General features: G+C 40.9%; 1 protein-coding gene across 3 annotated transcripts in view; it reads left to right on the top strand.

Annotated features, from left to right (window-relative positions):
- ADAMTSL1 (ADAMTS like 1) overlaps window positions 1–18,190 on the top strand; it is an 871,496-nt gene that overhangs the window by 681,727 nt on the left and 171,579 nt on the right. For all 3 annotated transcript variants that reach the window (XM_072728197.1, XM_072728199.1, XM_072728198.1), the window contains 2 exons: window positions 2,914–3,215; window positions 9,136–9,265. In XM_072728197.1, coding sequence (XP_072584298.1) covers window positions 2,914–3,215; window positions 9,136–9,265 — 432 coding nt within the window. The remainder of the gene's footprint in view (window positions 1–2,913; window positions 3,216–9,135; window positions 9,266–18,190) is intronic.

The raw sequence follows: 18,190 nt of genomic DNA, 5'->3' as shown, positions 1-18,190 counted from the left end.
TGCTGTATTAGATATTTTTCTTTTGAAATATGATCTCCTGCCTTCAACAAGAGAGAATTTATTATATCATACAGTGTATGCACTAGAGAAATTAAGATGCCTGCCAAAAGACAGCACTGCTTAAAAGCCAAATCATTTTTAATTGGTGTGAACTTGATGAAGACCTAAGGATAGTGGGTTGAAAGATAAGCCAGAAAGGCTATTTGACATTTGATAAGACTCTCACTTGGGAGACATAAAATAGATGTTTATTGTTTTTGCTATTAACCCTAAAGGTCCAGATAATAAAAAACAGACAAATGCATGTGTGTATGCCCCATACACGCACACATTTATTTTCATTTAGACTGCTTCAAAGTAAGGTTCAAGCATTGCAATGGGTTCATGAGGTTCCAGAAATGTGCCCTTTCTACTTTGTGTGCTTTTGGTATATATCTTCCTGGTCCTGGAATAAGACCAAATGCAAAGTGATTGACATGATAGGCAAGGAGAGCAGAGGGTTTGGTTTGTAGATCATTTAGATTCTAGATTTCATTTGAACTCACTTTGGAAGATAAAACATAAATCAATTTAACTGCTTTTCATTCTTAGAAACTTATATATGTGGAAAAGATAGAAACCAAGACTTAAGTTTAAAGATCATTTATGAATCTTAGTGTGCTTGGTATCTCCACTAAAGGTCCTAGAGCAGGACTTGGGAAACTACAGCCCACAGGCCGAATTCATACCTTTCTCCTACCAACCTCCCTCCAGGTTTTTTTATTAAAACAAACAAACAAACAAACAAACAAACAAAAACCAGGTTCAGAGACTAGGTTTGCATGCCTCCTCCCTCCTTTTTTTTTAATAAATAAAGTTTTATTGGAACACAACCACACCCATTTGCATACATATTGCCTATGACTGCATTCACAGCATGTTGGCAAGACTCCTTGCAGCAACAAAGACCCAGAAACAAGACCCACAAATATTTTCAGTCTGGCCTTTTACAGAAAAAGCTAGCTGATCCTCGTTGACTCATAATGGTCTCTGAAGATAGCTATTAGGGGGTGACAGAAATTTTCCCAGCGTAGGTAAAGCTAATAGGGTGCAGTGCTTTTTGAGATCTTGTCACTTTTTTATTTGAAAATAAAATTCATTCCTACATTACTAAATAAGAAACATTATTCACACACTATTGTCACAGTTGGCTGACTTTTCCTTTGCTTTTGGGTTTTTCTTACACACAAAATAGTTTAATATGCATTTTCCTTTATGTCTACACCTGGATTGTAGCATTCAGTGTTTGTGTATTTTTCACTGTTCTTCTTCCAGGAGCCAAACAGGTATATGTGAATGTGTAATAAGAGGGTTAAAATTATTTTGATGGCAGAGTTGGCTTTTATATTTATAAAAAGCTCCTACAGGTGGCATTATTTAAAGAGAAGGAGACTAAGTTTTTTAGGATACTATTTTCCCCCCAAGTTCTCTGGGTGCCAGAAAATAGATCAAGAATTCAAAAACAAGAGAGGGAGGTAACATTGTAATGAGAATGTCTTGAGAATAATTCTGGATGGCTCTTCCTCCCTCATCCACCTTCCTGACAAGGTTGTATGTAACCTTCATTCTCTCCTAGGGGATGGCTCTTCCAGGCCTTCGACACCGTGAGCTGTTGGGGGTTGGAGGAGTCTGGCTCTCTTGGCCAGCTCCATGCACAGCCCAGGCTCAGGCAACATCTTTGTTATGATCCTTCCAATTTGAAAACTTGGATAGGGTTTCCTGCTAGAATTTTTATTTCCCTAAACTAGATATGAACCATTTGCACTTGCTAGGATTTAATGCCATAATCTTATCAGTTCTTTCGTTTTCTGCCAAAGTCAAGGTTAGGAGACCAGGTTTGCATGCCTCCTCAGCACTAGTCTCTGTGAGAAAGCAGTAGGATCATGGAAAAATAAAAACGTTTTATTCCAAAGTTATTTTTCCAGATTATTATACTAACTTTTTGAAAATCTTAGTGGTTCCCTCTTGGGCTTTTCTCCCTAGGTCGGTCTCAAGGTCATTGCAGTCAAAGCCATTGTAGATTAGTGGGAAAGAAAGTCTTTTTTTGGAATTTGGATATTGACCTGTATTATAGAGAAAACTCAGAGGAAAACCAAATTCTCACTAGTGTGGCTCCTCTGAGGGGCTGGGGGGAAAAGAAGCTGTTGAACAAACTTGAATGCAGAATTTCTTGTTTACTGTGACACGTCTGTGGATTTAAATTTGTAGCACAGCTTTTCTCTACGATATAAAAAGTATTGTAGTCCAGACTAATTCAAAGAATGTGTGAGGAACAAGACTCTGCTCCATTCTTGGAAACTTACAAAAAAAGAACCTCTTTCTATATATAAATAAATCTTGGGAAGCACATTGAACAGAAAAGCAAAAGAAAGTTACAGAATATGAGATCCAGACCAAAAAAAAAATTTTTTAAAAAACCTTCCTTAAATATCTCCAAGGGCTTATTTTGTGATAGTTTTTAGGATCAGTATTAGTCTGCTGTAAGAATAGCCAGCATCTTGTGGAAGGCACAAGTGCTGGGATTTAGAGAGAGAGAGAGAGAGAGAGAGAAGAGAGAGAGAGAGAAGAAACCACCGATTTCCTGCTTTGAAGAGCTACCACTGTGGGTGCAAAGCAGGGAGAGAGCAGGTGGTCTGTGGCTGGAATGTCTTACAGCTGGGAGTTCATATGACCCAAAAAAACCAATCCAGAAACTGGCAAACGAGCTCATGAACTAAACAGAAGCACCCATCGCGGGACAGGGTGTCAGAGCCCTGAGCACATCCCAGGACAGCGCTGGGCAGTGGCGACAGGTGGGATGCAGCCCCCCACAGCCCCCACGGTCTCCTGCCTGGGGCTTCTCATCCTGTCCTCTTGCTTGCTTGCTGACTGCAGGTTCATCCCAGAAGCCTGGTCGGCCTGTACGGTTACCTGTGGTGTGGGGACCCAGGTGCGAATGGTGAGGTGCCAGGTGCTCCTGCCTTTCTCCCAGTCCGTGGCTGACCTGCCTGTTGACGAATGTGAAGGGCCCAAGCCAGCCTCCCAGCGTGCCTGTTACGCAGGACCATGCCATGGGGAAGTTCCTGAGTTGACCCCAGAAGAGACAGATGGCCTCTTCGGTGGCCTACAGGACTTCGACGAGCTGTATGACTGGGAATATGAGGGCTTCACCAAGTGCTCCGAGTCGTGTGGAGGAGGTAAGAAGGGGACTCTGGCCCAGATCCCCACCATCTTCTTGTCCTTTTTCTATAACCTCTCCCTGCAGGAGACTGTGTCATGTGACTGCCTCTAGCCCAGGAATGATAAGCAGGGGGCGGAGGGGAGGAAGCCCTTCTAAATGTAAAGCACACGGAATGAAACCCAGATGTATTTCCCTTTGGGCTCGCGTGGCGCTCAGGCTGTCAGCTGTGAGTGGCCAACACAACTCATGCTTTTACTTTCACTTGTCATTCTGATGTTTTGCAATGTATCCTGGTGCATCTGACTGAGAAACCCAGTTGACACTGACCTGGCAGTGCTCTCGACATTCAGTTTTATTTATCTCCTTGCTTCAGTGCATGTGGTATGGACCAAGGCCCAAGATGACAAAACATTCTGCTCTTCCCCAGAATAGGTTAGAGTCCCTCTGATTTACTCAGCTGATTTCCCAAAGCAATATCCCTTTACAAAGCAAAAAAGGGTCTACAAAGGGCACTTAATACTGTGGTCACCTGGAACTGGACAGGACTTTAAAGTCTGACCCCACCGCCATTTCACAGATGAGAAAACGAAGATCTAAAGAAGCTGAGTGACTTGAAATCACACAGCTAGTGAGGGGCAGCTGCGATTAGGCCTGCTATTGATCTGTTTGCCTATCTAGAGTCTTTCTAGCGCATGACACTTCTTTAAGCATTTAGAGAATCCCTGAGGCTTTCCCCTCACGAATATCATTTAACTAATGATAAATGTGTCCATGTACATTATCCTGGTTCTTTAGGGATATTCCACGGTGATCACAATAGACTCAGTGATTCTTTATTTCAGGTGTTATAAAAGGGTCATACGGGAAGAGGAAGGCATCTAAGTCAACAATAAATTCTTTAAGATTATGATCCTTCTTACACTCTAAAAAAAGACATCAGGTTCATAATGCCACTGCCTCCCACATCCACTCCCAAGAGAGATTTTGATAGGTGAGGAAATGCTGGCTAATTTCCTGCCAGACCCCTCTCACTGATTATCAGTAACCCCTTTTGCTACATTAAGGTTCTGCATTGCCAGCAAAGTTTCTCAACTGTTATTTTTTAAAAAGTATATTAAAATTACTTTCCAAAACTGTTTTTTGAACCATGACATTTTGGAAACTTTTTAAAAGGCGTCTTTGGTCATTACAGAGAATGTGCAAGTACATGTGCCCCAAATGTTCACAAGCACTTGAAAAGGGATGAATAGTGAAACAAGCACATACTAGCAAAGAATCCCTTTTCTCCATCGGATCTTTTAGCAAGCATGTAATAGTTTTGACCTTGAGGTTCTTGTTTGTTTCTAAGTCTTCCAGTTTCAAACCATGAAATTCTTAAGTGTTTTAATGGAGGGCCCTGTTATTTTTAAAACCTAAATCTTTCCATCTGATTCTGGAAGAGCTTCCTGGAACTCAGCTAATCTCTGTTCTTGAGGGGTTCTCCAGGTCCACTGAGGACATCTTTTCTTCCATGCTTATGAAGGGAGACTGTTAAATAAGCTTTGATGATCTCTGAGCCTGGGCAGGAGCTGAGAAGTTAGGTAGGAGGACCACAGCCGATTGCCACAGTGGCTTCTTTCCAATATAATGAGGAACTCAAGAGTTCAGATGGTGTGTGTTTATCCCCAATTTCCACAATCACCTGAATGGAATGATCATTATCTCTAGTCTGAAATGAATGTGCTTTGGAAAAAAAATTGACTTGTGGTCTCTCAGTTATGGTTCTCAGTTACAAGTCAAGCCTGGAACACTATGAGCAGATGGAAAAACTAGACACAGTCGTGGAATAATAAATAACCAGATACCTTTATCTTTGAGATTCTAAACACTCTGCTGATCAACCAGAGGTATAAAACTCAAAGCGTAGAGAGCATGTGGAATGTTTTTCATTTCAAATGTTTTCAGAAGATAACTAATTTGGAAATAAGATTTGGACATTTGATATACAATTGATCTCTGCCTGTAGGAACTGAGCATCTTTGTACAACATAAATTGTACATCCTTTATATCCAAGGCAGGGTAAAGTTACTGAAATGTCTTATGGCTTTAACTGTCGACAACTGTGCACACTTACCTACACTTATGTAACTGTGCCAAGGTAATATATTTACACCTAAAATGTTAGAGTTGAAAATTCCAAAGTGGTGAAAATATGCTTGGGTTATATGGTCCATATGATGCCCATATGCACTAAAAAAATCATTTCACTGTATGGGACATGTATATTTTGAAGTCAGTGTTTGGCAGTAACATTGTATTATCAACTTTGATCTTTCACCAAAATACAACCCACAAGGTTATATATATTTTTAATCATTCTTGCTGAAACCAACCAAAAACATGCAGGATTAACAGATAGACTTTAAATCAATTTTGGATTGTAAGCCTGGTCAAGCTAATTTCATTGTCTTCTCTATCTCAAGAGCAGAAACTGGATAGACACAGAAGTAACCTTTCACCTAGCAGAGGTAGCAACCAGAAGGAACTAGTTAGTAATTTAGGCTATAGTTGGTGGCTGTGTTTCCCCAAGCTGTCATCAAATATCATGTAACAATTATGCTATTCTGGCAGATATAAACACTGAAAATCCCTTTTTCTGGAAGATTGAGCCTAACCTGCTCAGATATGTGCCCTGAATCCCACTATCGTCTCCTTGTTATATTTTAATTTCCCCGTATGTGAGCAGCTAATAGGTGTGGTCGAGGAGAGTGGCTTTGAACCTGAACAGCTTTATTATATTGAACTCCTAGATGGTAAAATCAACATTAAAATAGACCTGAGGGAAAACTTGAAATTTATTTCAGCAAGAATGAAAGGTGAAGTCTTGTACCTGCTGCTCCCCTGCCTTTGCTTCTGTCAAGAAAGGAAAACGCAAAATTGTGAAGTACTATACTTAAACATGTGTTCTGTGTTGGTTTAAAATGTCCTCTAAGTGCATATACTAGCCTGTTTGGAAATAGCACGCACTTGATGAGCTAACTTCTCACATCCTGGCCCCACACCGCTGGGCCAAGTATGCTGTGACCTCACAGGTGAGGTCTTCACATGCCCTCCCTCCTGCAACTTCCCACACTCCCATTACAGGGCAGCTCCCTCCCTCCATGTTCCTTACCCCAGGCATGCCTCTACTACCTCCTCTGGTCTAAACAGCACTATGCTTAGAATGCCCTGCCCTTAAGGCATTTTGTTCATCATGCCACAAAAATGTATTGTGTGTTGACCACAGGGCTGGTCCCAGATACTCCTTAATTATGACAGAGCTCTGTCCTTACTTTCCCTCAGCACCCCAGGCCCCTCCTAAGAATGCCTAGGCAACTGGCCCCTATGGCAATGGCCATTTAACATGGTGTCAGAGGCCTAGTATTTTGTTTTATAATGTTAGATTCAGATTTAGTGACTCTGGAATGCTCATTAATCTTGGTACCTACCCACCTCGAAGGTGATTTTTATCTTAGGCGAGGATTTATTGGTTTGGGGTAATATAAATTGGTATTCCACATATCTAAGAGAGGACTATACTGATATCCTTTTAGAAATGCAAGCCCTTGGGATCCCTGGGTGGCGCAGCGGTTTGGCGCCTGCCTTTGGCCCAGGGCGCGATCCTGGAGACCCGGGATCGAATCCCACGTCGGGCTCCCGGTGCATGGAGCCTGCTTCTCCCTCTGCCTGTGTCTCTGCCTCTCTCTCTCTCTGTGACTATCATAAATAAATTAAAAAAAAGAAAAAGAAATGCAAGCCCTTGCAACACTTGTCCTTTGCAGTCTTAGAAGAACCTAAGTTCTACAAACTAGGAAGTCACAAACTAGAAACAGAGCACATCCCCTACACATCCCCACACCTGAAGCATTTTCAAGTAGGACAGGTGACAAGGCCTGTGATCACTGCCTGCTGACATCATTGACTCAGTTTCATAAAATGTTCAGTAGCTGGAAAAAAAAAATATATATATACTTTATTTTAGAGCAACATTTACAATCTCTTGAATATTACCAGGTAGGAAAATGAACTAAAAACCTAATTTCTAATATAACCACAGCTCTAGGTTTTGTATGGAAGAGTTAGCTTCATCCAGCACCTTGTCGTCATTACCTTAATAATGCCAGACTATTCCAGAGGGAAGTATCAGTGATGATTTCAACAATTTCTTGTGAAATGTTTTGCTATATCATCATACCATAAATTTCAAATGGCTCATCCCAGCTGCAACCAAGAGAGCAACACCCTGTCACCAGCATTACAGAATATGATGGGACAGCTTAAATGTCTAGTGTAAATCGCAAATGCTCCACCCTGAACTGGCCAGGATAGATTTAAATTACATTTCAAAGCTCAAAGGTTGGAAAAAAGAAAATTTACCTCATGGCCTCAAGGTAAATACTGTGACTGATTTTTTAAAATGTTTGATTCATCAGACTTCTGGGAAGAAATAAAGGTGATTCAGATTCTGGCTCTAAAATGTCACTTTTTAAATGGTGGTCTTGCTGAATGACCTCAGCATTAGACCATTGACTGGAGTCATAATTCCTTGAAGAAATGTGGAGAAGATGGGAAGTGTGAAACAGCAAGGCTAGTGAGTGTGAGGCAATGGTACTGTATTAGGTACTAATTGATAAAGCAAGACAGAAATAAGAACAAGAAAATGTAAATTTATATATAAAACTATGTGAGTTGTGACATACTTTGCCAAAACCATATACAAATATTTAACTACAGATAGATATATTTAGTTTCACATATATTTATATACACAGCTATGTATGACTGAAAGCAGAATATTAAGAACATGTTGTCTTGCCTCTTCTTTTTTTTTTTTTTTTTTTTTTTTTTTATCTTGCCTCTTCCTTACACTGACCCTGCTGAAATTATCCCAGATAAATGTCTAGGAACTTCCTACCATTGATCAACTACATAACCTTAGCAAGTTTTCCCAGCTTTCTAAGCCTCAGTTTCCTTATCTGTAAAATGGTATAAAAATAGTCCTTACCTCATGGAGTTGTGGAGAGAATTGCATGGTGCATGTCATGCTCTTAGCATTGATACCTGGCTCATGATGTACAACTCATAGATTTCAACTCTCATTTTGACTGTGGGCACCAGAATGAAATTTCTGGTCATTACTGTACCCAGCTAAATGTTCCCTTGCTCCATGAAGATTTCCATAAGGGGTCCTGCACACCATCTTGAAAGACTAGCCAGTAACTCTATGCCAATCACTGCTCAAACTCCTGTTTTCTTAGCTCCATGTCAGAGACATGCCAGTGTCATTGGGAACATTGGTTCCCATAGATGTAGAAAAGATTGCATTTCATGGGTTTAGTCATTGTGCACCTTGTTCTCTTTCTCTGTTCTGACTTCCAAAGCTGTCCAGGTCACTAAAGAAATGAACTAGAATCAAAAGGAAACCAGCAAAGATTGGAGTCGCCAGTGTGAGGCCCCAGGAGAACAGCAGTTTACAGAATATTAGATATTAAAACACAGCTCGTGGCCTCCCTTCCAAATACAGCAATAGCCTGTTGATTAAAATATTACATGTGCAGGTCTTAGGGACATTTTTTCTTGTCACTCTGCTTTCCTGCATTAAATTATCACATTTCAACTTTGGCAGCTCTATAACTTTGGTGGCATTTTTTGAAGCTTTTCATCACTACTGGTGCAAGCTTTCCCATTAAGGAGGTTGCCCTCCTCAAGAGGCATGTTTATAGAGGCACAAGCTCATGAGTCCTTACTCTCTGATGGAGCGATGCTTGACAAGATGGGCAGCCCTGGGCTTTAAGCTGCAATCTCTGACATGCAGCCAGAGTCCTACCAATCACAGAGGCCTCCCACCAGCTGCCTTGTCTACACTTCATCACTGCACACACGCCCACTCTGGCCTGACAGTGTGATTTGTACGCAGGTGTCCAGGAGGCTGTGGTGAGCTGCCTGAACAAACAGACACGGGAGCCTGCTGATGAGAACCTGTGTGTGACCAGCCGCCGGCCCCCACAGCTCCTCAAATCCTGCAGTTTGGATCCCTGCCCCGCCAGGTAAGGGGCACAGTGCCTGCCCTGCTACCCAGGAGCATGTTCAGAGTAGGGTGCATCTGTCTGTGGGCAAGACCAGAATGCTTATTGTTCAAAACCCAGTGTTTTGAAAACCAATTAGCATCAGTTAAAACTTTTAGTCAAATCCACTTAAATTTAATTGAAACCAGGACTTTGGAATTCTAGCCCAATGGTCATGCTCAGAGTCCAGAAGACTCTATGCACTGGAATGAGCCCCATGGCATGACGGGAATGTGCTCGTGCTGCACTGCTGTTGTCTCCTGAAGGGAACTTGAAGCAACCACAGACTTCAGGATCTCTGCCATTTTTAGCCTGGGTCCCAAACCCTCACACCATAGTAATGGATTACAGAGTATAAGAAACTGAAGTGACTGGGTGGTATAATTGATCCACTGTGAAATCTGTATGCACACAGCATGCAGATTCATTATAGCATGCTCTGGAGTATATGTGTGTCATTCCACATGCATAAAATCAATTGAAGCATTTCATTGTTCGGTCCTGCCTGGGTCTCATTTTTACCCAACCTTGAGTCTTAATCAATCCAATCACTGGTTTAGTCCACACAATTTTATGGTGTCTTGAGAGACTTGCCTGCAGATACTTCTTTGGAACAAATCTCTGTGGAAGCTAAACCATTTTATCAATGATTCTGGTTTCAAAGAGAGATGTTTAAAGAACCAAAGCCAGATTTTCAGGTCTGCTGATGGGATGAAGAATGTTCTAAGATAAGGTCATATCCTAGCTATAAAGAGGAATGCTTTTTCAGAACAATATTTCTTCTGTTCCTACAAAGTAACATGGAAGAAGCACTGTGTTGCCTTCAGGAATGGACAATAATTTGCGGATACAGCTTGACTTATTTCTCAGCAAAATGCCTTCCTTTGGAACTTAAAGGGTCCAGACTACAGGTCATATCAGGGCACAAGCTTATAGTGACACTTCTTCTGGTCACAGAGGTGTCTCATATAGTGATCTAAATGGGGGAACTGGCAATCCCTTTTCCAACACAAAAGTGAGGAGGGCCACTGGTGCCATCTTCTCCACAGCAACCAGAAAAGCAGTCAGCCATTGCTTGGAGCAGCACCCCACCCATAAGAAGAGCAGTCAATAAAATAGATTCAAGGGCTAGACCCAGAAAGAGCTAGATTCAGTGCATGGAATCCTGAAAGACGTCTTTCCTCTCCCTGTTCAACCTAGTCACACATCTCCAACCTAACCTCACAGTTCTCCAGTTGGGCAAACCTAACTGCACAGGCAAGGGATACTAACCCTTTCTATTTGACTACATTCTTTCCAAATTGGAAAAAGCAGAGTAGTTTTGGCATGGACAGCCTATATGGGCCTTGGCTAGGAAGTCCAGAGGTTCTCATCTTAGCTTTGTCACCCACGAGCTGTGTGGCATTGGGAAAATGTCTGCCCTTTTTGTTTCCACGTCTACAAAACGAACAGGCTGTATCTGAGGTCACTACATCCTGCTTAAATATCCCGTGACTCTTTGTTAGTCTATAGGCAGACGCACTGGACAGCTACTGCTGTGGGCTGGTAATTGATGTCATTTCTGTTCCACTTATTTACCGTCACTTTAAAAACAAGCCTAAGTGTCTAACCACATTCCAGGGCTGTAATGACATCCAAATGCTGTGATGGGCTGAGGAGTCGGCACCCGGGCCCAGCTGAAGATCTTGTGGGATTTGCAGCCACTAAACACGATCCTCCCCGGGCAGCAGAAGGGATAGGACACAAGGTGTTATTTCCCATCCTCAAAGTACAGAGCACAGTTAAATTAGATGAGCTTAATTTGCTCTGTAACCTTTATATTGACTCCCAGACAAGGACTCTTGTTAGGCTTAACTTTATTGCATTTGCTCCAGATAAACTTAGTACTTTGATCTTCTACCAGCCAATTGTCAGACTGACAGGCAAGACCTCTCTTACAGGGCACAGCCAGGGGCTTTGGGGCCAACCAGCCATAGTTGAGTGTTTAAAGACTGATGCTAATGAAAACGACAGAAAGGGCCAACATACAGTGGCCTGAGATGACTCATACTCTTCATCTTGTGTTAAAGGGCCGAAGTCAAATTTTCATCTTAAAAAGGGAGAAATGAATGGAGATGCATCTCCCATGAGATATTTCAAAATGTTGTCAGGGGGAAAACAATCTCTCATTCGGAAAAGAGGTATAGACGTACATGGAAGAGAAAATGGGTCTGGTAGGGACATAATAGCATGTTGTTTTCCCGAGCACCTTCTGTTCAGTTTCATTTAAATCTTTAATTCTTCTTGTGCACAGATCAGTGATCCCTGCACATTTTAGAGTATCCTCTGATGGGCTCTTGGCCTGCACTGATGTCCATGTGTTCAAAACACGATAGCATTTTTCTCTGGGACATGCAGAAATGATGTTTCTAGTCTTGTTCACCGGGCTTATGTCACTGAGAGGTGGCTGCTGGTTAAGATAAGTAGCTTTCCCAGGCAGTTGTCAGTGCTATGCAGGTTAGGGAACCACTTTTCCTCTATGTGTGGTCAGAGTTATCAGATCAGAGAATGCCATAGACCTGGAGGGCATGTCCCATCTGGGCTGTCTTTCTGAGATTAAATTTACCTTCTCCTGACTTAGTCTGGGTGGCTAGCAGAGCCGGTATCAGAAGCACGTACCCAGCTTTCTCCAGGTTTAGATGAATACAGTCTCACACCCAGCTATCCACAGCAAGAAGGGTATTCTCAAGCTGGAGGTTTTCTTATAATTCCAATTTGTGTGTGTGTGTGTGTGTGTGTGTGTGTGTGTGCGTGCACGAGTGTGAGTGTGCATGAGCATGGACTGCCAGCATTTTGAGGGCACTTTAAAAAAAATAGTAGTTATCTATTGAAGAGGACTATATTTTAAAGTCCTCACTATCAACTCTGTGTCCAAATCCTCCTCTCTTATGAAACTAGCAGTTGGCATTATGTCTGACACACAGCAGGTGCTTAGTAAGTGTTTATTGAATACATGGGCATAACAGACAGGACCAAATGTATAAGGAGTAATATTTAGATCCGAGTATTAATGATAGCTGGGAAGACACCAGTGCTGTGTATCTCTACTGCCCATCCACCTATCCCCTCTCTTCCACCCACAAGACGATGCTGAAAGTGCTATTATTAGAGTCCCTTCTGTAACTTTAAAGCTTTAAATACCAATTCAATATATAAATAGACTTAGGATAAGGAATCCTTTATGTTAGGAGCCATGTATAGCACAGTATCCCCAAGATAAGAGTAAGAGAGCAAACTTTAATAGAGGAAAGAATGGACATAATGGAGGCTGAGTGAATTGTTAGCATTACCCAAGGAGTAGTTTGATTGTTGGGAGAGACGGAAAGTAGTACATCCCCCTTAACAACCTTGCCTAAAATTGGTAAGAAATTAGGACCATTTTTACTTGTGAGCTGACGATGAGAATATTGCATCAACGTTAATAGCAAAGAGGTTATAATTACAAGGAAGGAAAATTATTTTTGTTACCTTTACCACCATCTGAGTTATTGGTGTTGAGAAGCCCCTCCACCCTGCTCACCTTCATGGGTGAGTTAGACCGGTTTAAGGGAGAAATGTCCAAAAAGGAACTAAAATCAGTCATTAGGAAAAAGGTTGGTCTCCTTTTCCCAAAACGGAAGCTTTTCCCAAAATGGAAGCTTTTCCCAATATAGAAGCTTTTCCCAATACGGAAGCTTTCTGAATATTATAATTATGTAAGTTATTATACATGAATATTCTCATTCTTTAAAAGTCAAATGCAGCAGAAGTAATCAAGGAAGAAAGACACATATCCCCTTTTTACCACCATACTCTATAGTTCCAGAACCTTCTTCTCCCCAGAGATAAACCACTATTAATGATTTAGTATATACCTTTCAGACCTTTTTCTGTGAATTTATATACATATATGAACATGAACATCTATTTATATACATATATAGGTTTTCTTCCCATTGGAACATATTATGGATATTACTTGGAAACTTGATTTTTCACTTAATAATGTGTACTAAAAATCTCTCCCATCCTTGAGACCACCAAAATAAAATCCAGCAGATAAATTTCGATCTGTGTTCAGATACTGCTCTCTTATGATTAGCTTCATACATGACCTTTAAGAGGCTATATACCTTTTTGAATCCTCAGATTCTTCATCTCTAAGATAGGATCATAGTGGGAATGCAGAAAAAAATTCTCTTTTTCCTCTCTTTCCTTTCTTGGTGAGCAATACTTTTAGTTTGAAATAAAACATAATTTTTTGTATTTAGGACTTAAATTTGATTAGATTTTTCTCTCTTATTTAACTAAGTCTTATTAAGTTTTACTGACCATCTCCCTGGTTTATTCTAGCAATGACATGAGCAGCCCAAAGAGAGCCAGAAAGCACTACCTTTAAAAAAAAAAAAAAGAGCATGACTGTTATTAATTATAAGCATTTGATAGCTTGGCCAGTGTGTGTTGAAAAGATTTGGTAAACGTACGTGGAGGAGGGGAAAGAAATAAGCAATGAAAGCCAGATGGCTGAAAATGAAGGAAATTCCAGGCAATTTCTGCAGCTTTGTTCTAACATACTTTTTAAACTAAACTTTTATTTCTGTGCAACAGAGAACAGCTGAGTGGTGCAGAATAGATAAACAGTGATGGGGGAAAAAAAAGCCCGTAATTCCAGGAACAGGACTTGGTTTCTGCCCCTCGCCTCAACCTCAGTCTCTTTTCTCAGACCTAGGGTGGTACCTCGAACCAGCAAGAACTATAAAAGAAGTTTGAGAATCCCTATTTGAGACGAGAGAGTTAAGAAAAACGTCTTAAAGGTCACAGAGTCTCCTCTTTAAAAGCAAACTTCAGAATGCCTATTTTATTATACACTAACAAAATCCATGCGTACTAGCAGCAAATGATTTCCAATTTCTAATTTTCTTTTATATTGGCCTAAAATGGCTAGAGCAGAAGGTGTTGCCTTTTTACACAACCACGTTTTAATTTATTTGATGGGGCTTTCAAAGTTTTGCAGGCACCTTCCCCTTTGACAGCTTGTTTTAAGGGTTACTGTTTCAACATGCTCTCCAAATATTGGTTTATCTTCTGCTGTGTTCCCAAAGTTTCCATATGCTGCCTTTTGGCTCTGTCCATGCTAACTTTTAAGCACTTCAAGCATAAGCACACCAAAGCTCACTGGCGTCCACAGAAATTGAGTCCAGATTTAGGGGCCATATTCAGGCGCCTTTGGAGAGTTAATGCTATTACTATCGTCATCCTCCTTGGTAAATCCAGATGCATAATTACACCGTCTCTCTTTTCTTCCATTGATGGACAAGTTACAATAGAGGAACCTGCCAAGACCTTTTTCTTAACTATTGGACCTGATTGGCCCAATGGCAGCCTCGTTTATTTCTCTCCCCAGGAATGTGTTGGCCCAGTGATCAGAATCATTCCCAGCAGCATTTTGACATCAACAAGGATAAACGTCACATATATGCTTGCCTCAGGGCTTCAATCTCCATTTTTCATGAAGAGAGCCCTTTCCATGTTTGCACATCACCTGTTACATCAACCCCCAACCTCCGTGAAATGAGGTTGGATGGTATTAGAAATTGTTTCTGTATGCATAGATTTATTTAGTCATTGCATGAATCTGGGGTAAAAAACAAAAAAAATCAAGGGATCAAGTCTACCTTCCCATCATATCACATGAAAACACAAATGACTCATTCTAAAAAAATAGAAACATCAGCTTTAGGAAAATCCTTTCAGTTAAGTCCTGAAAGGGAAATTTCCCTGGTTTCTTAACATCCGTATAATTAGACAGCCCCTTACACCACATAGTTCTGCCTGGACTCTGAGAAAGTTCTTATACAGACCATTGATGAAGTTAACCTTCTGCACAAAAAAAAAAAAAAGGCAGAAAATGTTTTATATCTCAATTCAGTCACAAATGAAAGTACACCAGACATCACCAGAGATACGACAGTCTGCTTGTATTTGGCCCTCAGAGATGAAGAGAAAACAAAATCTGTGACCAGTTAGTGGAAGAGGAAGATTTCAAACCATAACTGCTGTAAATGAGGCAAGGACACAGTTCTGTGGAAGCTGAGGTTGAGGGAAGGCTTCCTGGAGGAGGCGATGCCTGGGCTGAATCATAAGGCATAAGTAGGAGTTGCCTAAGATGAAGGAGAAAGAAGAGAGATGTTGCAGGCAGAAGGAAGGCATGAGCACAAAGAAAAGGCAACAGTGGAAGCTGGTATTAGAGGGTAGGCAGGGGCCAGATCCAGGATATCCCAATAGGCTAGGTTAAGTTGTTTGGACTTTATATCTTAGAGGCAGTGGAGAGCCATTGAAGGGAGTTAAACAGGTAGAGCAGAACAGTCAGATGTGCTGGAAGAAATGACTGGCTGCTCACCCAATAGAACTAAAGTGCTAACGGTGGCTAGCTTGTATTTTATGATAGGCATCTGCACCTTTTCTCCTGTAGAGTCACAAAACAGTGTGTTCTATGTGATCCACAGCGTTACATTTTCCCTGAAAGTAATAATGATCTCTTGCCTGGAAAAGGTTAGCATTTTCAGCACTCTCACAATCAGCCCAGTATGGTGTGGACTCAGCCTATCCTCCTGGCAGGAGGATAACACCCCAAGCAAGAGTATCATGAAGGAAACAATGACAGGTGCAGCTGGATGATCCCTAGTCCTTCCACCCCATTGTATGATTCTTTGAAGGTAATGATAATTATCCACAGAATTGAAGCTCTTCAAAACCAAAAGATGAGTTCTATTAGGAAAACACCTTGAGTGAAATTTAAGTTTTCAAGATAAAACACTTCTATTAGTAAAAAAAAAGGGGGGGGGGGAGCTAGCCTTAACTATAAATTAAGGAGCCATAAAAGTCTATAGGGAATAAGACTTAGATTTCCATAAGAAAAAATTAGGCAAGAGCAGTGAAACTTGGCAGTCAGGATGGTAGAACACTAAAATGATGAACATTTTAAAAATATTTCAGTGGTATCTGTCCATGTGTAAAAGAGTAGAAAATATTGGAATCCCTTGGTTTAGAATTTTATAGTACCCTTTAAAATAACTAGAATTTCTCTTTATTCAATCCTCCATTAAGCAAATTTACTGAATGCCAATTGTGTGCTGGGCATTGTGCTGAGGATACAGTGATGAAAAAAACCCACTTTGTTCCCTGAAGTCGAGTCTGGGTAATGGTCCTGAAAAAACCATTGCATATTTCTTATCATGGCTACTTTTAAGTGCTGCCCTTCTAAAAAGAGTTATTAAACTAAACATCCTCCCACATTCTTCACTGCTCCAAGAGCTGACGTATCTGAACCAGTCATCAATCCCATTGCATGTAAGACCATGAGGATGGAAATATCACCACCTGATAGCTTCCTGTTGTAGATATAGTGATGAAACATTGGAGTTTTACAGTTCACAAACCTTCCAGCTTACAAATCAATCAACAGAAGTAGAGTGGAGACTCCCAAAGTAAATCTTTTTCAGTTTTGTTTTGTTTTTTTGCCTTTTCCTATAAACCAGTGTTTCTAAAGTCTGAAGTAATCATTTAAAGGCAAGCAATAATTTGGCCCATGCTTTGAAATGAGAATTATTGCTGCCTAAAGTGTGCCCGATGCCTTCTTTGGAAACTTTGAACGAAGGCCTCATATGCAATTTGAGATGGAGAGCTTTACTGTGACCTTAGTGTTAGAAATCTGCTATGTTACTCTGTTCCTTAAACTTGGAAAACAAAGTAGGAAAAAGACTTAAGAAACAGATAAAGAAAAAAAGGCATTTTTTTTAAAAAAGGAAAAAGATATTTAAGCAACATAAAAATGAAAGACCCAAAAAGAGAATGCCCTGGTTTGTGCCCAATTACCTGGGGGATATAGTTGAAAAACAGTTTATTCTTCTGAAAACATTATTCTTGTCATGGCCCTGGCCCAAGGTCAGGCAGTTCTTAGGTTAATCTACCGTGGTTACAGAAAGATCTGTCACAGAGCAAAGCCCAGCCAACTTTCCTGTGGTGAATCAGTGTTCTTCCTTAACACCTGAATTTTCCCATTCCTTTGTTTCTTCATCATTTTGTCTTCAAGGACTAGGGCTTCAAGGAATTTCTATATTTATATTAGTGATACGTTGAAGCTTAGAATGATTGGAATTAGATTAACAGAGCTCCCAGATCCACAAGATGCTCATTGCTTTCTCATGCAGCTTTTATTTCACTTGTGCAGTGACTGTCCTTGAGGCCTAGACAGACATGGACACAGGCCATAGGCTGCATGCTAGGACAGCTGAAAGTGGTGTGTTCTCTTTAACTCAGTGCTATGGACCCCGGGTCCTGAGTGGATGGACATAACTGCCTTCCTGGCTGGCCAGAGATAGCTCCTCAGGTGATTCAAAGAGCCAAAAAGGGCCTTCTATTGGCTGTGTAGAACCTGATACTTATTCAACTATCAATAATGTTTTATATACCAAAGCCATGATTTGCTTTGGTACATGCCTCTGGGAGAGGTAGCTCATGATCATCTTAGCATAATTTTTTTAAAAATCAGACACCATATTTTTCCTAATAGGAATCTTGGTCACAACGGATCTTGATTTCAGGATAAGAACCAAAAGGAAACTTGGTGATGCCAAAATTCAGTATTCCCCACCAGGAAGAGGAAGACTGCCTGGAATAAGGGAGAAATCATAAGTTTTTGAGATCAGACAGTTGTTGGCCTCCTCATTTGCTTTGTGGCATTAGGCTGGCTACTATAACCTCTTTAAGGCTGGCTTGTCCTTAACTGTAAGACAAAGATAATTGTCCAAACCACAGACAGGGGTTGTAAAGATGATCACGTGTGTAAAACAACTCAGCCAGTTCCTACTTCGTGAAACAGACACTCAA

This window comes from Vulpes vulpes, chromosome 12 (genome assembly GCF_048418805.1).
Source record: "Vulpes vulpes isolate BD-2025 chromosome 12, VulVul3, whole genome shotgun sequence".
NCBI classification, from domain to species: Eukaryota; Metazoa; Chordata; class Mammalia; order Carnivora; family Canidae; genus Vulpes; species Vulpes vulpes.
This window is presented reverse-complemented; position numbering and strand designations above follow the sequence as displayed.